This window comes from Odocoileus virginianus, chromosome 10 (genome assembly GCF_023699985.2).
Source record: "Odocoileus virginianus isolate 20LAN1187 ecotype Illinois chromosome 10, Ovbor_1.2, whole genome shotgun sequence".
Lineage (NCBI taxonomy): Eukaryota > Metazoa > Chordata > Mammalia > Artiodactyla > Cervidae > Odocoileus > Odocoileus virginianus.
Window position 1 is genome coordinate 25,160,946 of NC_069683.1, and position 22,039 is coordinate 25,182,984.

At 34.2% G+C, this 22,039-nt stretch overlaps 1 protein-coding gene across 1 annotated transcript in view; it reads left to right on the forward strand.

Moving 5' to 3' along the window:
* Positions 1-22,039, forward strand: part of CSTF3 (cleavage stimulation factor subunit 3) — a 64,021-nt gene that overhangs the window by 38,402 nt on the left and 3,580 nt on the right. Inside the window, exons 4-17 of the mRNA XM_020899028.2 lie at positions 8,511-8,543; positions 9,154-9,251; positions 10,174-10,240; positions 10,322-10,356; positions 10,440-10,566; positions 12,094-12,171; positions 12,960-13,122; positions 14,989-15,098; positions 15,492-15,608; positions 15,873-15,947; positions 17,598-17,741; positions 18,105-18,207; positions 19,545-19,614; positions 20,883-21,078. Of these exons, the coding sequence (XP_020754687.1) occupies positions 8,511-8,543; positions 9,154-9,251; positions 10,174-10,240; positions 10,322-10,356; positions 10,440-10,566; positions 12,094-12,171; positions 12,960-13,122; positions 14,989-15,098; positions 15,492-15,608; positions 15,873-15,947; positions 17,598-17,741; positions 18,105-18,207; positions 19,545-19,614; positions 20,883-21,078 (1,416 nt within the window). The remainder of the gene's footprint in view (positions 1-8,510; positions 8,544-9,153; positions 9,252-10,173; positions 10,241-10,321; positions 10,357-10,439; positions 10,567-12,093; positions 12,172-12,959; positions 13,123-14,988; positions 15,099-15,491; positions 15,609-15,872; positions 15,948-17,597; positions 17,742-18,104; positions 18,208-19,544; positions 19,615-20,882; positions 21,079-22,039) is intronic.

Below are 22,039 nucleotides of genomic sequence, written 5' to 3' on the forward strand. Positions count from 1 at the left end.
TCATTGATTTCAGCTTCTAAGAAGTTGAATTGTTTTGGCTTTTAAATTTAAATCTGCAGTAATTTTCCTATTGTCAGGTTCACTGGTCTTTTCTGTACCCAGAGCTCCTTTTGACCTGTGGCATATCCCACCATCTATATTACTGTTTTTCTCTCCCTGTTCCCCCTCTCCCAAGCCCACTTAAGGATGATAGCAATACCCTGTTCTCTCAGGTGCCAGCTTGCCTTATTCCATGGCACCAAAATCTTCCTACCCTTACCCCGTCACTCCCACCTCCACCATGAGCCATAGTTTGTATACTTCTATTATTGATGAAAGTATCAGTAATTTAGGATCAAGTTTAAATTCTGTTTGGTGTTTCAGACCCCCTATAATGGACCTCCACCACAGTTAGCCAACCTGTTTTCCTAGTATCTGTTCTTTCTCGTGTGAATGTTTTCACTATTCCACAGAAAACTTGAGAAACTCATGTTATTTCATTAACTTTCAGAAATCTGTTTCTCATCAATGGCCAGGATTCCATCTGCACAGAAAAACTTTCCTTGGTAACTAATTTGCATGGAACTCCTATTCCTCTGGGTTTATAAGACATGGCCCCAATAGAAAGTAATTTAAACTTAGTCCTATCTTTCCAATAATACTATGATTATAACTAGATTATAAACTTTTTGAGTTCAGGTCCATATCCCCATATCTACTTGGTAAATCCTAAACATGCTACAAATAGTTTTTATTGGTTCAGAAAAGTAGAAGATTAATACCTAATTTGGTTAGTACAAAGAATCAAAATGGACATAAATTTAACCCAAAACTGAAGATAATATTTTTGCTTAGCACATTTTTAATGTCAATCATACTGAGACTATAAGTGGTTTATACTTTACACTCGTATTTAGCAAATGTTACTTATGAGCACATTTTAAGGGCCTGGAGGAACTGAAAACTTATGGGACAACAAGGTTTTCAACAATCTGTTAAAAGTTAATCTGTGTATATGTGTATGTAGGCATACATTTATAACTACATTTAATAGGAAGGTTATAGAAATAGTACAATATATTGTAGGAAAAGTTAGGTAGCACAGATAACCAAAGCAAACATTTTACACTGTCTGTTTATGACACCCTTACTAAAACATAACTATGAACTATAAAACTTAGTTTAGTCCACCGCTGTTATCTCTAGGGCTAGAAAAGAGCCTGTCACATAGGCATACAGTTTCTTCTGTACAAATGATTTACTGGCAGATACTCCTTTCCTGATGTCTTCAGCTTAAGATTGGGACTGGGTGGTGGGAAGGAGAATGTTCTGCAGCTACTCAGGCAACTTTAAAATCTATCATTTAATATTAGAATGACATTCTTCAGTGTTTCCCAAATTCTTGAAATCTGCTTACATTTTGTAACCATCTAAGACATCATTTCCAGGATACAAGGGATTGAAAACAGCAGAAGTGTGGTGAAAAAGAGTAAATTAATGAAAGACAGGGTTTATATTTAGGATTCCATTTCTTTCAGGTTTCAGGATTGGGGCTGAACTTTTTGGAAAATTAAGACAAACAGAATGAGGCAGCTTCTGCAGCTTAAACTTAAATTGGTTGTTTAAATTCCACAAAAGTGCATGTGCTGTGCTTTAGAGTAGAAAAGATTTGTAGAACAAATTAAGAATGTGGGTTTACAATTAATTCGGTTATTAATCACATTTAAGCAACTGCCACGTGATCTTACTTGAGATGGAGCCAGACTCCACCTCTCTCTGCTGTGTGGACCAGTAGAGTCTTAAAACACAAATAGTTATTATATGAAAACCTCAACACAATGTATGGAGACTTCCTTTTTTCTTTAGATTGTTTTGCTTACTTTCCTCTATAGCGTCGCCTTGCCAGTTTAGTTTACTAGTCAAATGTGTTTTTGAAACATTTAAAATCAATTATATAGTTGCTTATTAATTCTTATAATTGACAATTTAAAAAATAACATTAAAAAGTTCTGATGTTACAGAATTTGGTGGGATTTTTTTCCCCAAGCTATATCATAAAAAAAAAAAATAAATTTGAGGAAATAGTTTTTTTTTGGCCTTCCCAGGAATCAAACCCAAGTCTTCCAACAGTAACAGTGCAGAGTCCTAACCACTGGACTGCCAGGGAATTGCCAATAAAAATCGACAATTTTTAAAATTTAGTTCTTTCCCTCCACCTTTTCATATTTTGATAATATTCAAATGATTCACCAAAAAAGTAATCTTGCAGTTGAATGACATTTTGATTATAAATAGTAGTGATATAAAAATATAAGTATTAAATTATGCTAATTTTTTTCTTGGAATAATTTTTAAAAATTACAAAAATAAAAGTCATGTTATTAGAAGCTTTGAAAAAAACTATCATTCCATCACATGAACAGATAAATTGTTCATTTTTTGGTATATTTCCAACCACTTAAAAGTTTCTTTTGCATTAGAATAAATCAGGATTCCTGTTTGAAAAACAGAAACCTACCCTTTTAACAATTACCTCTGATGACTGTTTGCAAGTTAGAGAACTGAGGACTAAACATAATTTTTTGCTTATGGCTGTACCATGCAGCATGCAGGATCTTGGTTCCCTCACCAGGGTTGGAACCCATGCACCCTGCAGTGGAAGTGGAGTCCTAACCACTGGACAACTAGGGAATTCCCTAAAGAGAATTTTTTTAAGAATCCCTATTATTTAAACTTACATAGCATTACTTTTAATATCATAGATAAGATGTGAGCAAGTTCTAGGAAACTTTGCAAAATTGTGTGCATATATATAAAGGGCTTTAAATGGAGGCTTTATTTTTATTGAAGTATAGCCGCTGTACAATGTTATATAAGGTACAGGTGTACAGTATAGTGATTCACAATGTTTATTAACATACTCCATTCATAATTGTTATAAAGTATTGCCTATATTTCCCCATGTTGTACATATATCCTTGTAGATTATTTTGTACCTGATAATTGGTACCTCTGAACCCCCTACTCCTAAATTGCCCCTTCCCTGTCCCCTCTCCTTATTGGTAACCACTAGTTGGTTCTCTATATTTGTGAGTCTGCTGCTTTTTTTTTATATTCACTGGCTTATTGTATTTTTTTAGGTTCCACGTGTAAGTGATATCATACAGTATTTATCTTTCTCTGTCTTAATCCAGTTCGTATAATACCCTCCAGGTCCATCCATGTTGCTGTAAATAGCAAAGTTTCATTTTTTTTCATGATTGGCTAGTATTCCATTGTATGTGTTTATTAATACCACATCTTGCTTATCCATTCTGCTGATGGATACTTAGTTTGCATCCATATCTTAGGAATTGTGAATAATGCTACTCTGAACATTGGGGTGCATGTATCTTTTTGAATTAATGATTTTAGCTGTTTGGGATATATACCCAGGAGTGGAATTCCTATTTTGGTTTTGAGAAACCTCCATACTGTTTTCCACAGTGGTTGCACTAGTTTACATTACCACGATCAGTGTATGAAGGTTCCCTTTCCTCCACATCCTCTTCAGCCTACATGTGTTATTTGTGTTCTTTTTGGTGATAACCATTCTGACAGGTATGAGGTGAAACCTGTATAGTTTTGATTTGCATTTCCCTGATGATGCTAAGCATCTTTTCATGTACCTGTTGGCCATTTGCATTTCCTCTTTGAAAAAATATCTCTTCTGTTTTTCTGTCCTAAATGGAGGCGTTTTCTATTGGTTAATGACAGAAAGATCTGAGAATTTCTGATGTCAAAACAAAAAGCACTATCAAGAGTTTTTTTAAATTTAAACCTAACTTTGTTTATCAGGTAGGTTCCTATACAAAAGTACATAATTATGTTAAATATATTTTAAAATATTTAACTTAAAGATAAGATGTTTTCATGTAAATCTAGTAAACAGTAATTTTTAGAAAAAGAAAAATAGACTAGTAGTAGAATGACCAAAGTGATGTTCACATGTTCTTGTACTAGTTTCACCAATAATGGAATTTGAATATGATCATCCACATAACCTTTGCTTTTTCTCAAATGAGGCCAATTGTAATAACAACATTGCTTTTTCTGGCTATTTGGTTTACATAGCTCTGTTCAAAGAAGATGTAATGAAAAGTTTATATTCCTTTGGTTTGTAATTTTGTTAATTAGTATGATTTATGAATATCTGGAATGTCTAGATGCTTTCTTTTCAGTCCTTGGAAAACCATTCTTAGTAGGTATTATTATTTTTGTTTAAAAATGAAAACTCTGATGCTGTTAGAGATTCAGTGGTTGATAAAGGGTGATCAAATTCTTTTCATTTTACCACACTGCTTCTCCAAAGCAGAGTGGTATTTTTAAAGACTGAATGATGTTTTTAAACTGAGATACCTGCTAATGGTAATGCTACCAGTGTAGGCTATAGAGTGGCTGTCAAAAGAATATTTGATTGAATTAAATGAATGACAATCAGTAGCAATGTATTCAAGGCCATAGAGTCTTCCTATATTAGTCAGAAGTGTCTTTTTGTACATATATATTTTGAACTTATACTAATTGCAGTACTTAAATAATTGATGAATGAAAGATAGAAGATCAGTTTATGTAAGAAAAAATTTAAGAATTTTTGTTTACATTTTTACACACATATATAGACAATATTTACTCAAATGCATAAATGAAATCATATACATGAAATACAATCTCTTTTTTCTTATCTCTATTCCTCCCTCCACCCATAGAACTCTACCTACCATAATCGTATTAGCTTTTTTTTACAAGAATGGATTATATTATACACATTTTAACCTTTTTTCATTCAATAAAATCTTGTGGAAATACCCCCAAATTAATTGTTACAGCCCTAATTTGTTTTATACAGACATAAAGTTCCATGATGTGGATGCACCATGATTTGTTAATATTAGACCACTTCTGTTTTGGGGACATTATTTTGTTAACGATTTTGCTGCAGCAAAGTTTGCAGAAAATAACTTTGTATAAACCCATTTTCATCGTGGTATTTTTATTTCTACAGGGTAGGTCCCAGGAGTAGAATTGCTATGTTAAAAAATGTGTAATTTATATGAGTAGCTTTTCCCAGTAGTTTTCTATAAAGGCCATAATAATTAATATACCCTCCAGCAATGGATGAAGTCACTAATTCTCATTGCTTTGGTAGTATTAATACCCTCTGAAGCTTTTACCGATCTGATGAGTATAAAGTGATATTTATTATTTTAATTTGTATTTCCTATTTTGGAAGTTTGTGTGTGGTGCCATATTAATTTTAACCATTTACATTTTCTCTTCTGAGAATTGCCTATTCAGATTCTTTGCCAATTTTCCCCTATGAGTAGTTTCGGTTTTCCTGGCCAGTTGTAAGAACTGTATATAATCTTCCATCTACATCTGGAAGTCTGGTGACTTGAACTCATCTTACTTCATTCCTTACTTATTTGTACTGAGCCAAGCAGTTGGATGAAAGGAAACCTCAGTTTCTACAGAAGTCTTGGAAGACAGGGCTGGTGGAGCGCCTAAGACAAGGAATAAGAAACTGACTCAGAAGTACTTGGCATCCTTCCACTATCTTTCTGCCCTAGAGAGATGTTGACGTCAGCCTGGCCTCCAGGAAACCAAAAAGGAGCCGAATTGGCAAGCTGAGTCCTCCTTACTCTTGCGTAAAGACTTCTCTGTTTTTTTGTCAAAAGACTGCCATCAGCCAACTTGCTGTCTACACCTGCTACACAGCTGTTGTGGTAGAGAGGGTCAACTGCTACACTGGGACTGCCAACTGAGCTCAGGGAATAGATGGAAAAAATAACTGCATGTCTAAGGATCCAGCAACACGAAAGGAACACAAACTGTTGGGACAGGCCCCCAGCAAAAAGAGGAGAGAGACAGTAACTTGAACAAAATAATAGGAACACAGTGAGACTGAAAGTGCAGTATTTTAAAAAACACAGAAAATCTTTGGAGTTAAAAACACTGATTTTTGAACTAACTACAACAATAGGTCAAATGGAGGAAAATGATAACATGGAGATTTAAATTTGTGGCCTGGAGAATCTAGTGGAAGAAATATTTTTAAACCTAAAGCCAAAGGCAAAGAAAGGATTAAAAATGACAGATTTTGAGGATTGAAGGAGAACTAAAGTGTATAATAGGAGTTCAAGAAGGAAAATAAAAGGAATAGTTTGAAGAGAGGCAGTAATTTTAAAAAGACAGCCTTGAGCTGAAAAAGGCATGATTCTAGGTTCAAAGGGCATGTTGAGTCCCAAGCAGAATTCGTGGTAAAAATAATAAATAATGGGACTTCCCTGGTAGTTCAGTGGCTAAGATCCTGTGTTCCCAATGCAGGGGAGTGCTGAGTTCCATTTCTGGTCAGGGAACTAGATTCCACATGCGAAACTAAGAGTTATCATGCTTCAACTAAACTAAGACCTGGCACATGCAAATAAGTTTTTTTAAAAATAGTAATAAAAATGTCATGTCAATTACTAAGTTCCCATTCTGCTAGGCAGTGTTCTAAGGGCCTTACATTTATTAACTTGTTGAATCCTTACAATAGCCCTACAATATAGGTGCTATTATCCCCCCTAATTCAGATAAGGAAAAAAAGGTTAACTATTATAGTCAGAAAGTGAACCCAAGAGATCTGACTCCAGAGCTTTGACTAACTGCCTCAAAGAGCAAAGACTATTTAAGGAAATCCTGTTATAATTTATGATCTCTAAAGATGAAGGGTGAAATCAAGTTCCAGAGAGCGAGAGCAAGAAATCAGCAAAAGAAAAAGAGCCTGTCACCAGAGTTCTGATCTGTAGTACCTTAAGCTAGAAAGCAGTGGGAAAATTTATACATACTATTAATTGGAAAAGACCACAAGCCGATTTCACTAACCAAATTATTCAACTATCAGGCTGATATGAAGATTTGCTGATGTATCACAATTGAACAACTAACCCCACCTACCATCTAATGAAAATATTCAAAGGGAAATCTAATAGTATTTAACCTTTGTCTTCACACATGTCACTCTGAATAAATCCTCCTTTTATCAGTCTAACGACTCATTCTTTTTTTTAATTAAAGTATAATTGATTTACAATTTTGTGTTAGTTTCAACTACATTAGCAATGTGACTCAGTTGTATGTGTGAGCATATATTTCAGATTATTTTCCATATTAGATTATTATAAGATATTGAGTATAGTTCCCTGTGCTGTACAGTAAATCCCTGTTGCTTATCTGTTTTATGTATAGTAATTTGTTAATCCCATACTCCTAATTTATTCATCTTCTCTCCCCTTTCACCTTTGGTAATCATAAGTTTATTTTCTATGTCTCTGTTGCTATTTTGTGTATAGATTCATTTGTATTATTTTTTTAGATGCTACATATCAGTGACATAATACTCATCTTTGATTTACTTCACTTAGTATAATATTCTCTAGGTTTATCCGTGTTGCTGCAAATGGCAATGGTTCATTCTTTTCATGCCCAAGTAATATTCCAGTGTGTGTGTGTGTGTGTGTGTGTCTGTGTGTGTGTGTACACACACACCATATCTTCTTAAGCCAATCATTTGTTGATAGGCATTTGGGTTGCTTTCATATCTTGGCTGTTGTTAATAGTGCTGCTGTGAATATTAGGGTGTATGCATCTTTTCAAATTAGAGTTTTCATTCTTTCCAAGTATATGCCCAAGATTATGATTGCTAGATCATATGGTAGCTCTATTTTTATTTTTTTAAGGGACCTCCATACTGTTCTGCATAGTGGCTGTACCAATTTACATTCCCACCAACAGTGTAGGAGGTTTCCCTTTTCTCCATATGCTCTCCAGCATTTATTATTTGTAGACTTTCTGATGATAGCCATTCTGACCTAACACCTCATTCCTAATATCTTAATTTCTAGGAAATCTTCTGCAGTCCCCTAAGCCTGAGTTTATTCTCCTCTTAAATGCTCCCATAGCACCCGGTAATTCCCTCACCTTGGCACTTGTTTCCCCTGTAAAATTGTAAGCTCTCTGAGGACATAGATAGGCTATGCATGTTTTGTTCACTATGGTATCCCCAGTATAGCAGGTTGACTGATTAAAATCTGTGTGGTCAAAATTAGCAAATCTTTTTTGCTACCCTACTCAGAATGTTTTAGTAGTAGTTCTTCAGGGAAAGTTGTTTTGTCTTTAGTAGATCTATTCAAAGCTCTATTCAAATATGCCTTGTTTGTATTTCTTTATTCATCTTGTGACTGTTCTACAAAAGTTTTAGTTCACAAAATTTCAACATATTGAATGTATAACATTTTTTACATACAGAATTTATTTATTTAAGGCATATTTACAATGCACGTTATCCATGTTGGATTCAGACTTCTATTCTTTGTTATTTTTGAAAGGCAGAATTAATAAGAAAGTATAGAAATGAATTTACAAGTGTAATCAAAACACTCAGAGATAGTGTTTTAAGACTCTAAAAAGAATAGTGTTAATTCTATTTTTTTTTTTCTGTTTCTCTGCAGATTAAAGCTAAAAATTATGACAAGGTAGAAAAGGTGAGTCCTCTTAAATACACTTTGAATTTTATGCTGAAGTTTAATTTAGGATTTAACATTTGTGAGGCAAATACTGTAAAATGTTAATAATTGCTGAATCTAGGTAGTGATTATATGGGCTTCCCAGGTGGCTCAGTGGTAAAGAATCTGTCTGCCAGTACAGGAGATGGAAGAGATGCAAGTTCAGTCCCTGTGTCGGGAGGATCCCCTGGAGAAGGAAATGGCAACCCACTCCAGTAATCTTGCCTGGGAAATCCCATGAACAGAGGAGCCTGGCAGGCTACAGTCCATTTAGCTGGACTTGACTTAGCGACTAAACAACAACAATAACAACAAAGTGATTATATAGGAGTTCATTGTACTTATTCAACCCTTTTGTGTGTTTGAAAATGTTCATAATAAAATTTTGGAAAGGAAAGTAATTATATTCTGCTGACCAAAATTATGAGAATTTTGATTATCTAAACAAAATAGAGGGAATTGTTACTCATCATTTATTTGTAGGAAGCTAAATTAATGAAAGGAGCTGAATTTGTTTCTTTAATGTTTCATTTCAATTGTGTACACGGGAAATTTAACTGTGGTTTCTCATATTTTACTGTATTTACAGCTATTTCAGAGATGCCTTATGAAGGTTTTGCACATTGACTTATGGAAGTGTTATCTTTCATATGTCCGAGAAACCAAGGGTAAACTACCAAGTTACAAGTAAGTTAAATCAGGATCTTAAGAATGCAAGTCATGTCCTAATTTATTCATCTCCTCTCACAACTCTTAACTCCAGAGGATGAAGAAATTTAAGGATTTGAAAAATCAGGATTCTCTGAGAAGTTAGTAAACATGGGGAAAACCGCTTTAAAGAAAATCACTGGCATTAGATTTATTCTGGAGAGTTGAATCATCCAAGCCCCTCTTCTATATTGAAACACTGTACTTTTGCAGCTCCAGATCAATTTGTTCACGGGCTTGTTGTCAAACTTAGTAAAAGGCATCTTATTGTCATGGCACCACTCTTGGCAGGTTACATTTGTAATGTACTATTTAACTATTCGAAGGCACCTTTGACAATGGTATTGTTTAATTGACCTCCTCACTAGCACATATCCTCACCTATCTATCTTTGTTGAATATAAATAATGGACCTTCTCAAAAGCTCTTTTTGTGTATAACAAATAGGCAAATTATTTCTAGAACCAGAATTCTTTGTTTTCTTTTCTTCCTTATTCTTAGTCTTATATTGAACAAGTTCTTTTTCCCTGAATTTTACTTCAGAGTTAATAGATCTTCAGCCATAACTTACCTTCTTCATCAATGAATCAGATATTTCCCCATTTGAATCTTCTACATATAAGATCAATCAATTGGAAGGTTATAATATTATATAAAACATGGCCCCTATCTTTGATAAACTTACAAGTAGTAGGTAAAAGAAACAAAGTATATAAATTAATGACATTAACAAGCTAAACACAAAAGAACACTGTATACTTGCAAAGATGTCATTACATTTTGTTTATATAAAAGATTTAAATGTTGTTCTGATCCTATGAATGGAAATTATGATTATGTTTAGTTATAGATACATTTTAATAACAGTTTTTCTAAAAAACATCTTTCACATTTATTTCAGAGAAAAGATGGCTCAAGCATATGACTTCGCACTGGATAAAATTGGAATGGAAATTATGTCTTACCAGGTAGTTAAAACTTTCTAATACATAGACTTAATAAATTTGAAAGTACTAAGAAAAATACTAACATTTTCTTTTATTTCTTAGATTTGGGTGGATTACATCAACTTCTTAAAAGGCGTGTAAGTATTTACGTAGTTTTATTTTCTGTGTGAACATTGAGTTAGCTATAATATAATTGATGGCATTTCTCATCCAATACCAGGGAAGCTGTTGGATCTTATGCAGAAAATCAGAGAATAACAGCTGTTCGAAGAGTTTATCAACGAGGTTGTGTTAATCCAATGATCAATATTGAACAACTGTGGAGAGACTATAATAAATATGAAGAGGTAAATTAGGACAGAGTGGTTTATTATTATGACAAAGTGATTTTAATTTTCATGCTTGTGAGTTTGTAGCCTTTCTAATATTAGGTACCTGGGTATCAATGCTGCATACGTTTCTTTTCATGTTGATTGTAATGAAAGGACCATTCCTAATGTTTTGAGAGTCTCATATTACTGTTGAGTTGTTTTTTAGAGAATATTGTAGGAGAATTATATTTCTTACAAAACCATTTTTATTCAGTGCTAAACTATATCCTCACAGTTATACACATACATATTGCCACTGATCTCTTATTCGAAAGAGTTCCTTTTCAGAGTTACTTCTCTAGTCGTAGTGATGAGTTGCGGTGCACCTCTTTCACCTGGTTACAGTGATGTGATTATTGCCTTGCAATTGTGAGATGTGGGACTGTGGTCCAACATCCTTGTTTCATAAGCAAGTGACTTATTAGTTTTTTCTTAATTTATTTTTGGCTGTGCTGTGTCTTTGTCACTGCATAGGCTTTTCTCTAGTTGCAGCGAGCAGAGGCTACTCTCAGGCTTCTTACTGCAGTGACTTCTCTTGTGGCAGAGCGCAGGCTCAAGGGTGAGTGGGCTCAGAAGTTGCAGCCCCCCAGCTCTAGAGCACAGGCTTAAGAGTTGGAGCTCACGGGTTTAATTGCTTTGAGGAATGTGGGATCTTCCTGGATCAGGAATCAAACCAGTGTCTCCTTTATTGTGAGGCAGATTCTTCACTATTGAGCCACCTGGGAAGCCCCCAAAGAACTTTTAATTTCAATGTGGCTTTTGTCTATGAATACTTACGTTGGAATTAAAACAAAATTTCAAGATATTTATTAATTCATTTAAAGTTTATAGTTATAGACTCCTTATATTTTAACATAAATACTATTAAGCTCTATTTCCCAAAATAAGAAAAAAACTCAGTGAAAAAAGTAGCATTATTTCATATTTTTGCAAATCTCTTTGGTATCTTAGCTTAGTAGAGGACAGATTTTCATATCTGCTTCTACATTCTATCTGGTATGATATCAAATGTCATATAGCTTCTGAAAAACTCCATTGTATATTTGTGAGAGGGGCAAATCATGTCTCAGTGATATATGAAAATTGTTTTGATCTTACGGACCCTCTGAAAGGGTCTTGGGGAACGGGAATCTTTGGACTACTCTTTGAGAACTACTAGGCATGAGTGAAGTTATGCAGACCTAGTTAGAAAAAGGCTTTTACAGCTAAGCCATGGCTATTCACCCAGCTGAATCTGTACATCATTCTTTATTAGTAAAATTTTATGTGAAATAATTGACCCTTTCCAAATCATTGCCTATCTTTGATGCTTACTGCCATCTCATAACATAAAGGCAGGTCCTCCTTGATTTCTTAAGCATATAAAATGATCAAACCTTTATTTTACTAACCAAAAAACCTCTTAAATAATTTAAAGTTATTTAGCAAATGAATAAACTGTATTATCCTAATATTAAAATATACTTAATTTAAAAATAATACACATTTTTTTTTTTCCCTTAGGGTATCAATATTCATTTAGCTAAAAAAATGATTGAAGATCGGAGTAGAGATTACATGAATGCTAGGCGGGTAGCAAAGGTACGGAATTCCATCAGGCCATTTACTATGATGTTTGTTATGAGTATGTTATTTACACAGGAGCTTTTCCCATCTGGTATTACTCAATATTTTCAATCATTGGCAATCTTAACTAATAACAGTTAATTACATTGTCTGAACAGATGATGTATTTGATATTTGAAGTGAAATACCTCTTTACAGACTTTGTGAAAGGATAAAATAGAAGAAGTCAAGTATGGAAGAAATTATTTTTTAAGATAAAGAAACAGAGATTGTAGAGACAAAGTTCTACATATAATTGATCTGCAGGTTTTATCCATCCCTCTTATCTGCTCATACATATCTGAATACTGTACTACTGTCTGGTCTAATGACATCGCTCTCAGGGACAGAGTTTTGTCTTGTATACATTCCTTTCCACTCAGTGAAACTGTTAGAAGTTAGGGCAGATAGCCTAATACTGTGAACTATTGAAGTTTTAAAAGTTTCTCCAGAGATGGCAGTAATGATGCCACCAAATCATTAGTCATGTTGATCTGTCAACCTCTTTGTCCTGAGAATGACTTTCTAGATCATCTACAGAGAGGGCCCAGGGCTGTTCTGTTCACCTCGTCCTGGGAACCTGTTCCTGGGTGATTAATCTTTTATCTTTCTCCCTGCTCTTAAATAGTTTTTAGGTTATATTAACAAAGTAGTATTTGGGGCGGGGGGAAAGGCATTTTGAACAAAATATTCCAAACTGATCAACTCCATTCCATATATGAGTTCTTCAGCTTACCGCAGAATTCTAAATGCTTATTATCTAGGAATATGAGACAGTAATGAAAGGTTTGGACCGCAATGCTCCCTCAGTGCCTCCTCAGAATACTCCTCAAGAAGCTCAGCAGGTGGATATGTGGAAGAAGTACATACAGTGGGAAAAGAGCAACCCTCTTCGTACAGAAGATCAGACCCTGATAACTAAAAGAGGTAACAAGATTAGCTCTCCTGAGACTCTAATTACATGTATGTTAGGCCACTTGATATCATCCTGTAGGTTACCAAGGCTGTATATTTAATCCCAAGGCTTTTTTCCTCTTATGTTCCTCAGACTCAATAATTTCTATAGATGTTTCCATGTTCACTGGCCTTTATTTTATCATATACATATGCTGGTGAGCCTATTTGATGAATTCTTCATTTCAAATATTCTACTGTTCAGTTCCATAAATTTCCATTCTAGGAATTTTTATATTTATTACAGTTTTCCTTTTTCTATTGAGATTCCATGGCCATTACCATCTTTCTCTTTTTATCCTTGCATATATTTAAAATAGTTATAAAACCCTTGTCTGCCAATTCCAAATCTGTACCATTGAGGGGTTGATTTCTTTTCCTCTTGACTATAGGTCACATTTTTTGTTTTGTCAGAATTCTGGACATTTAAAAAAAAATTTTTGGACGTTGTACAGCTGTGTAAATGACACATAGTAAAGACTAGGTGTAAATGACACATAGTAAAGACTAGATTCTGTTATCTTCCTCTGAAGAATGTTGGGTTTTATTTTAGCAGGGAGTTAAATTACTGGCCGATCTCCTCGACTTTGTGGAGGCTTGGTTTTACAGTGTTAGGATGAGCCTGTGTTAGTGGCCTTTAACTCACAGTAAATCTCTTAGTCCTGGGATATAGGCTTTACTCCTAAGACAATGGAAAGTTCAAGGTGTTTACTCAGAATCCCTTAACCTGATGGGAGTCAGATTCCAAACATAGTCTCCATTACAGTGGGCAGCCGATATCACTCCAGCTCTTTCAGCTCTTCTTTCTGCTTAGGCTCTTTGTATTTTTTGCTGTGGATGTCTATTTTAGAGTCAGTTAAAAATTTGAGGGCATTTATGTACAGATTTTCAGCCTCCACCTTCTGTGGTTCTCTTTTGGAGGATTTTCCCCCTTAATTTCCAGTTGCTCTTCTAAGCCAGAACTCCATGTCACTCACCTCAAGCTGGTAAAACTTCAGCATTTGACTTGAGTTCTAGCTATCCCAGAACTATACACACAGGGCTGTGTATTTGAGGGGAATAGCATATTAAATACATGTCTACAATTTTTAAAAATTCCAGTTTTTTAGTGCTCAGGCCTTTCTGGTTTCTTTTTCTTTTGGTCATTCTTTGGTGCCTTTAAATTGTTGCTTTTTGTATGTTCAGTTGATGATTTTTTTTTTTCCACTGAGAGTTAGTCTTATACAGACTACTGTGCCTCTGCCAGCACTAGAATATGGAACTTAAAAAGACTCCTCAATCTTGCCTTGTCCTCTTAGCCTAGCAAGTATTGTTTCCTTTGCCTGCACCATTTTTGTGTCTACTCCTGTCCTTCCTGCCTCTGCTTACACTTACACTCTCATCTGACCAGATTCTATCCCTTCTTGAGGTTTCACTTAGATGTCAGTTCCTTAGTGAAGCCTTTCTTGAGTCTCTAAACTAGGTTAAGTCCTGCTGCTGTAAGTTAAGAGTACACTGTGCTTTCCTCATCATGCTTATTACTTTTCACAGTAGCTTTCTTAATATCAATCTTCCCAAAATATTGCAGACTTCTTGAATATAGGAAGTCTTAGTCACTGGTATATTCATAGTGTCTTTCACATTCCTTAGCATATAGTTTGTACTCAATAAATATTAATTTAATAAATGGTAAATGAATGGGTTTGGGTAGATGATAATTATCACTAAAGTTTTTTATTTCTAATTATCATTCATTATTGAGGGCCCTGTCTTAGCCTAAAAATTTAGTTGTAATGCTTATATGGATAGTTTTTTAAATAATGTTTATTCTAATTGAATGTTGCAAATGTCTTCTCTTAGTTATGTTTGCTTATGAACAGTGCCTGCTGGTGCTGGGCCATCACCCTGATATTTGGTATGAAGCTGCCCAATATCTTGAGCAATCTAGTAAACTGTTAGCAGAGAAGGGGGTGAGTATTCATTTCTTTCCCCCTTTTTGGTCTTTTCATGGCTTCAATATAGCAATAATTTACTAAAAGTATAACACTGAATTTTGGTAATAATGTATAAGAATTGAAAACTTTAATCTTATGTCACTTATGAATCTTAGTGACCCTCTTATGTGATTAGACTATCTTAGAATTAAAATATAGTGGCTCTTTTTTAATGTATTAAAGTGATGAATCACTTAGAGTACTTACATGATTCTTTTTTATGTTAAAATAATGGAAGAAGTCTTTGGAATTTTTTGAGAATCCAGAAATGCATGTGTGTCCATAGGTAAATACATATGATGAGTCTGTGTTTTATTCTTTCAGCTACATTAAAATTACTGTAAGTGAGCTTTCTTTTTTCTCTCTTAGGATATGAATAATGCCAAATTATTTAGTGATGAAGCTGCTAATATATATGAAAGAGCCATAAGCACTTTACTAAAAAAGAATATGCTTCTTTATTTTGCATATGCAGATTATGAAGAGGTAAGTTAAAATATTTAGAACTTTCTTATAATTGGATTTTTTTAGTGCAGCACTGAATTTTTTTTCCTAGCTGCTTCTTTGCCAGGCATATTGCTTTTTGAAGACAGAGATAATGCAAAATGAACAGTTGTTAATCCTTAGCTCATTATATATTTATGCTCAAAGCAGGTGCCTTTGTGGGGTGCAGCCTCTGGATTCCTCAGAGCTCAAATCCTGCTTGTTTATGAGTATATATTTATATCCACTTCTTCTCTACCATCTTAGAGTCGCATGAAGTATGAGAAAGTTCACAGTATATATAACAGACTTCTGGCAATTGAGGATATTGATCCCACCTTGGTAAGTAACTTTACAAATCTCTTTTCCACCTTTGCAGTCTGCTTCTATAAAAATAAGTTTTTTAATTTACATAAAGTAAAATTTACTGTTTTTGTTGAATTGTTAGTTCTATGAATTTTGACTAATAACATAGTCATGGGACAACCATCACAATTAAAATACAAAACACTTAAATCACCCCACAGAAATTCCCTCACGTGACCCCCTTATAGTCAACCCTTCCCTGTCTCCCAATCCCTGACAATTACTGAGGTACTCTTTGCTTTATTTTTTTTTTTAAAGTACAGAAGTATGAAACAGCTGCAGTGGGACTTTTTCTAACACCTTCCTCGTGAGCATAGTTTGAATGCTATGTAATTGTGGCTTAATAGATATTTCTTTTTAAGTAAATAGAGGCAAGAGAAACCAACATTCTGGGAAGCAGTTGGACAGGAACTCACTTTATCCTGAATTCTACTCTAATAGTGGTTTTCTTTTCTTTTCTTTCTTTTTTTTTAATGTGGACCATTTTTAAAGTCTTTATGAACTGTTACAATATTGCTTCTATTTTATGTTTTGGGTTTTTTGGGGTTTTTTTGGCTGTAAGGCATGTGGGATCTTAGCTCTTCAACCAGGGATTGAACCTACACCCTCTGCATTGGAAGGCAAAGTCTTAACCACCAGATCACCAAGGAAGTCCCCTCTAATAGTGGTTTTCAAAGCCACTATTTTTGTAAAACTGCAGTGGAACTCTCAATGGGAGGGGAAGCGGACAGGCCAGTGCATGGGGCTCTAGACCCTCTGCCTCAAGTCAACTATAGATCTGTTCCTTGTTTGTTGGTTTACCTTGGGGTTCCACTGCTTGCATTTAGTCATCTTTTTAAAATTTGTTTAGCAGCCTGCATCTGTGCTATGCAGTATGCTAGATTCCAGCAGTATAATGACAAATTAAGTTAAATTTCATTTCCTCAAGTTCATTCATCTGGGCAGCGAGGTTTGGCATCATCAAAACTGGGCCAATCAGGAGCCTGCTCATAGTCATCCTGTGTATAGTCCAGAGACCTTTGTTCATCAAATAAATATTGCATACTTACTAAGTGTTAGGTACCTACTCATAGTCATCCTGTGTATAGTCCAGAGACCTTTGTTCATCAAATAAATATTGCATACTTATTATGTGTTAGGTACTCTGTTAGTGCAAAGTATAAAATGATTCAGTTTATCAATGAAGTTACATTATATGTTCTTTAGGAAATAGTGGGTTTTTAAAGCAATAAATCAAGAAATTTTAGTATTTTCTAGTATTTTCACTTTTATTCCTTAAGGTTTAATTAGCATGTTTGGAATTAGATGATTGTAATGATTATAAAACATTGTGATTATACTAAAAATCACAGAGTTATACATTTAAAGGGTGAATTTTGTTCTATGTGAATTATATCTCAATTTTAAAAAATTAACTTGCATGCATCTTTAATACCAGAAAAAAATTGCTTATGGATTTAAATAGTCCAATATCTATCATCTTATTGATACTTTTAAATTTCTCAGGTATTCAAATTGCGTTCTTATACAGCAAAACATGTTAGTATAGAAGTATGGTGAGCCTGTATTGGGCATGGGCATCATGTTCTACCTAATCTATAGAAAACAAATGCTTTTTTTTCATAGGTATATATCCAATATATGAAATTTGCAAGAAGAGCTGAAGGTATCAAATCTGGAAGAATGATATTTAAAAAAGCAAGAGAAGATACCAGAACCCGCCACCATGTCTATGTTACTGCAGCACTCATGGAATATTACTGTAGTAAGGTAAGTCCTGAAATAAAATATAAAGTTAGAATAATTTCCTTTATCTGAGATAAATTAATTAAAAGAAAGGCAATCCTAGTTTTTGTCTTTAAACTTTAATTCTTCTGTATCATAAAGGAGACTTAAGTGTATCTGTGTAAAATTACATGGAGCATCATTCATATCCCCTCTGCCTGCTGATTTATACCTTATTGAATTCCATATTTCTGAATCTAAATCCCCTGAATGGTATTTAGTGCTGCAGTTTTTACATGATTTTAATATCCATTTTAATTCTTAATGTACTTAGTCATATTTAAATGTAGTTTTAACATTGAGTATCTTATCTGATGGAAATCAGTACTTTGCTTTCTTTACTTCTAGGACAAATCTGTTGCCTTTAAGATTTTTGAGCTGGGGCTAAAGAAATATGGAGACATTCCAGAGTATGTCCTGGCCTATATTGACTATCTTTCTCACCTCAATGGTAAGTAGATTCTAGATCTATAATGGTTAATATTAAACCATCAATGTCATTCTTTGAAATTATGTTCCTGGAATTTTTCCCTCTGCAGAATGGTCTTTAATTCTGCAGCACAGTCCCAACAGTAGTAGGAATAAAGCCACAAATCTCAAGTCATGAAAACTCAAAGATGCCCAAGTCATAGAGTAAAATGCTTTGAGGCTACTGGGGAAGAGATTTCAAAAAGAAACATTATATTTATGAGCATCTTTATTTTTCTATTTTGTTGTAATAACAATAATGGCAATCCTTTATTGGGTTCCTACCTTACACCAGGTACAAGGCTAGAGAATTCGTATATGTATTTATATATCTCATTTAGTCAACTTAACCACACCACAATCCAGGATATGTAACTTCTTGACTAAAAATGATCTGGTTTAAAAAAAAAAAATGATCTGGTATAAAAACTGATTTAAGAAAGAAATATAAAAAATTATGTCATGTAAATAATTAGATGTAAGTTTAGATATCACAGGTGTATATTAATGATTTTAATGATATTTTAGAAAAGTATAACATTCTGTCTACCTAAGTAGAAAAGAATAAAACTTAAAACATGACTTTGTATTTCAACTTAGTGATTCTACTCTCTGGAAGAGGACTTAACTCCAGAAAGTGAGTCAGTGGAGCATTTAATTAAAAAGAAATTTCTTGTATGAAATGAATGTTCCTCATCAGTTTTATATTATTTTGCTTCATTTTTTAGAATAGTTACTAGTATGTATAATATTTTTTACTGTAAAATTGAGGATGGAATCTGATGTCAGCATTGTTGTTGTTGTTTAGTCACTGTTGTTTAGTCACCATGTCATGTCTGACTCTTGTGAGTCCATGGACTGTAGCCCGTCAGACTCCTCTGTTCATGGAATTCTCCAGGCAAGAATACTGGAGTGGGTTGCTATTTCCTTCTCCAGGAAATCTTCCCAACCCAGGGACTAAACCCACGTCTCCTGCATTGCAAGTGGATTCTTTACTGCTGAGCCACCAGGAAAGCCCACTGTCAGCATTATTATCTTCTAAAATCATCCATGTTCATCCACCACCCCATCCACCTATTCAGTACCTTTTGTTTAGTATGGTCTGGCTTCTAGTTACAGGTCCATTACTCAGTTAACAATGAGCCGAATCAATTCACTTCATCTTTTTGAACCTCAAGCTTCCTCATATATAAATACTGGTTGTGATAATACTTAGACACCTCTACATAAGATTTTTGTGAGGATTCAATGAAATAATGCTTTGTTGAATTATATAACTTAATTTTTAAAAAATATTTAAAATTTTCTTTAATATCCTAGAGGACAATAATACTCGAGTTTTGTTTGAACGAGTTTTAACATCTGGAAGTCTTCCTCCTGAGAAATCTGGGTAAGCCATTGTGAAAACTTACTGGTCAGGTTCTAATGGCAGCTTTAATACTTGAACTGTAGTCCATGGGATGAATGTTTGCTTGTTGTGAGTCTAAGTTTCAGTAGAAATTTCCCTTCTCTTTTGAAGTTTCATTTACAAATGGCTGCCTGCAATATTTTCATACCTATTTAAGATTTGTTAAAATTTTTTTCTTTGCATACTGAATAGGATTGAGAGATGCCTTAACAATTTGTTATTAAATATTTTAATATAATTTTTCTCTATATCCCTACAAGTTGATATGGACAAACTAGGGCAGACTTTGAAATTTTTGTCTCTTTCTCAAGAGCAAAGAGTCTTACAAAATGAAAGTTTGACAGGTTATATCCCTGATTTATTGTTTTGACTCTGTCAGTTTTACCAGAGGAACATGGTATAGCAGTACAGTGAAAGTAGTAAGGCTTTGGAGTCTTGGGTTCAAATTCCAATTCGGTCAGCTATACCTTGGGCAGGTTTCCTAACTTTCCCAATTCTTACTTTCTTGTTGAGTAGCAATAATGTCTACCAGTATAGAAGTTTTGTGATAGTCCTCTACCTAGCATAAAATAGGAAGTCACTGTATTACTTTAGTACAGAGGTGCTTACTGACATTTTAAGTAGAATCTCAGAGAATTAATTTTGGCTGTTAGAACAGTGGTGAGGCACTAATTTGTCCCCAGTGATCCCTATTAATGGGAAAAAATAGAGAACAATCATGTTAGATTTTGAAATATATTTTTATTCATACATTGCACAAAGAATGTATTCTACATTTTAATTCATGCCACTACAAAGTGGTGAAGTCATATCATTCAGGAGAAACTGGAAATCTAGGTTCCTTTTCAACTCTTCCCCACCTAGAGTTTACCCTCTCTAGGATAAATGTCTCTCTTATTGACCACAAATGATAGGAAGTAGGCTAAATAAGAAAAAACTAAAAAAACAAAAAATCCTTAAATATGGAAGTATTTAGGTTGAAAGGTTATGATGACTATAATTCACTTTCAGATACTTAAGTGAAAACATGGGGAAGCAAATGTAGCAAAATATTAATGATAACTGAATCTAGGTAATGGAATATAGGTATTCATTATACTACTCTATGTTTTGAAGTTTAGAAATCTTTATAATTAAAAAAAAAATAGATTCTTATAATTTAAAAAGGGGTGAGGAAGGGAACTGGAAGATTTTTGTAAGTCCCAAACCCAGGATATTGTGAAGTATTGATTATATTTATTTTCTTACAGAGAAATCTGGGCCCGATTTCTAGCTTTTGAAAGTAATATTGGTGATTTAGCTAGTATACTCAAAGTGGAGAAAAGACGGTTTACAGCATTCAAAGAAGAGTATGAAGGCAAAGAAACAGCTTTACTGGTAGACAGATACAAGTTCATGGATTTATATCCTTGCTCTGCAAGTGAACTAAAAGCACTTGGGTATAAGGTATGTACTTGGGCTCACGATGTGTGTGATGTCTTTACTTTCCCAATGTTTTAGAATAGTTCATGGATAAACTTTAAAATAAATTCTGAAATGGAAATTAGTCTAGTTTTAGAATAGATTTGCAGAATATAAAAAGTTCAGGGATTTTCCTTGGGCTTGTGAAATATTATCAACAGTACTGAGCAAAATGAGAATTAAAATGAGGTTTAACAAACTTTCATTCTTTCCCTAAAATTGTCAATGCCTTGTATCTTATTTTGTGGGCAGGTGGAAGAGGGAAGAAAAACAAGAAAATCTGAATGTCACTTAGGTTAGTTTTTCTCTAACAGTTCTTAAAACTGAGGAGTGTGATAGGAGATCTTAAACCAAATGTAATTCCTGCTATATATGTTGTAGATATGAAGAAACTACAGCTTGGTAAATCCATAAATTTCTTTGAAGCGTTTGTATCTTTAAACAAGGCGCCTTCAGTGGAGGCCTTTAGGAAATTATTTCATTGGCCAAAAATTTCGTTCCAGTTCTGGAACAAAACTGGAACAAACTTTTTGGTCAACCCAACAGCTTATCTAGGAATGGAACTCCTCTATTTGGACTACTGCATCATTAAGAAAACAGATCTGGAACCTGAACTCATTCAGGCCAAAAGGAAAGATAATAGCCTAGAAATAGCCCTTGGTGAGAAAACCATTGCTCTATCATTGCTTGATTTTTCTGTATCAACTGAATAAAGACCAGATGAAAATCCAAGGGAAGCTATATCCACAAGAGTCCTGGATTGGTCTTAAGCCAGCCAGCATTATGATGTTACTCACCATTATTCTTCATTTCCTCACTGCTCTCTTTTAGCCTCAGTCTCACTGGTCTTGTGTCTGAACCAGATTAAAATAAACTTCAGACCTTTTCATTAATGGAAGCTCCAGTTGTGTGCCAGCCCCATATTCCTATTCTAAACTAGGGTTAC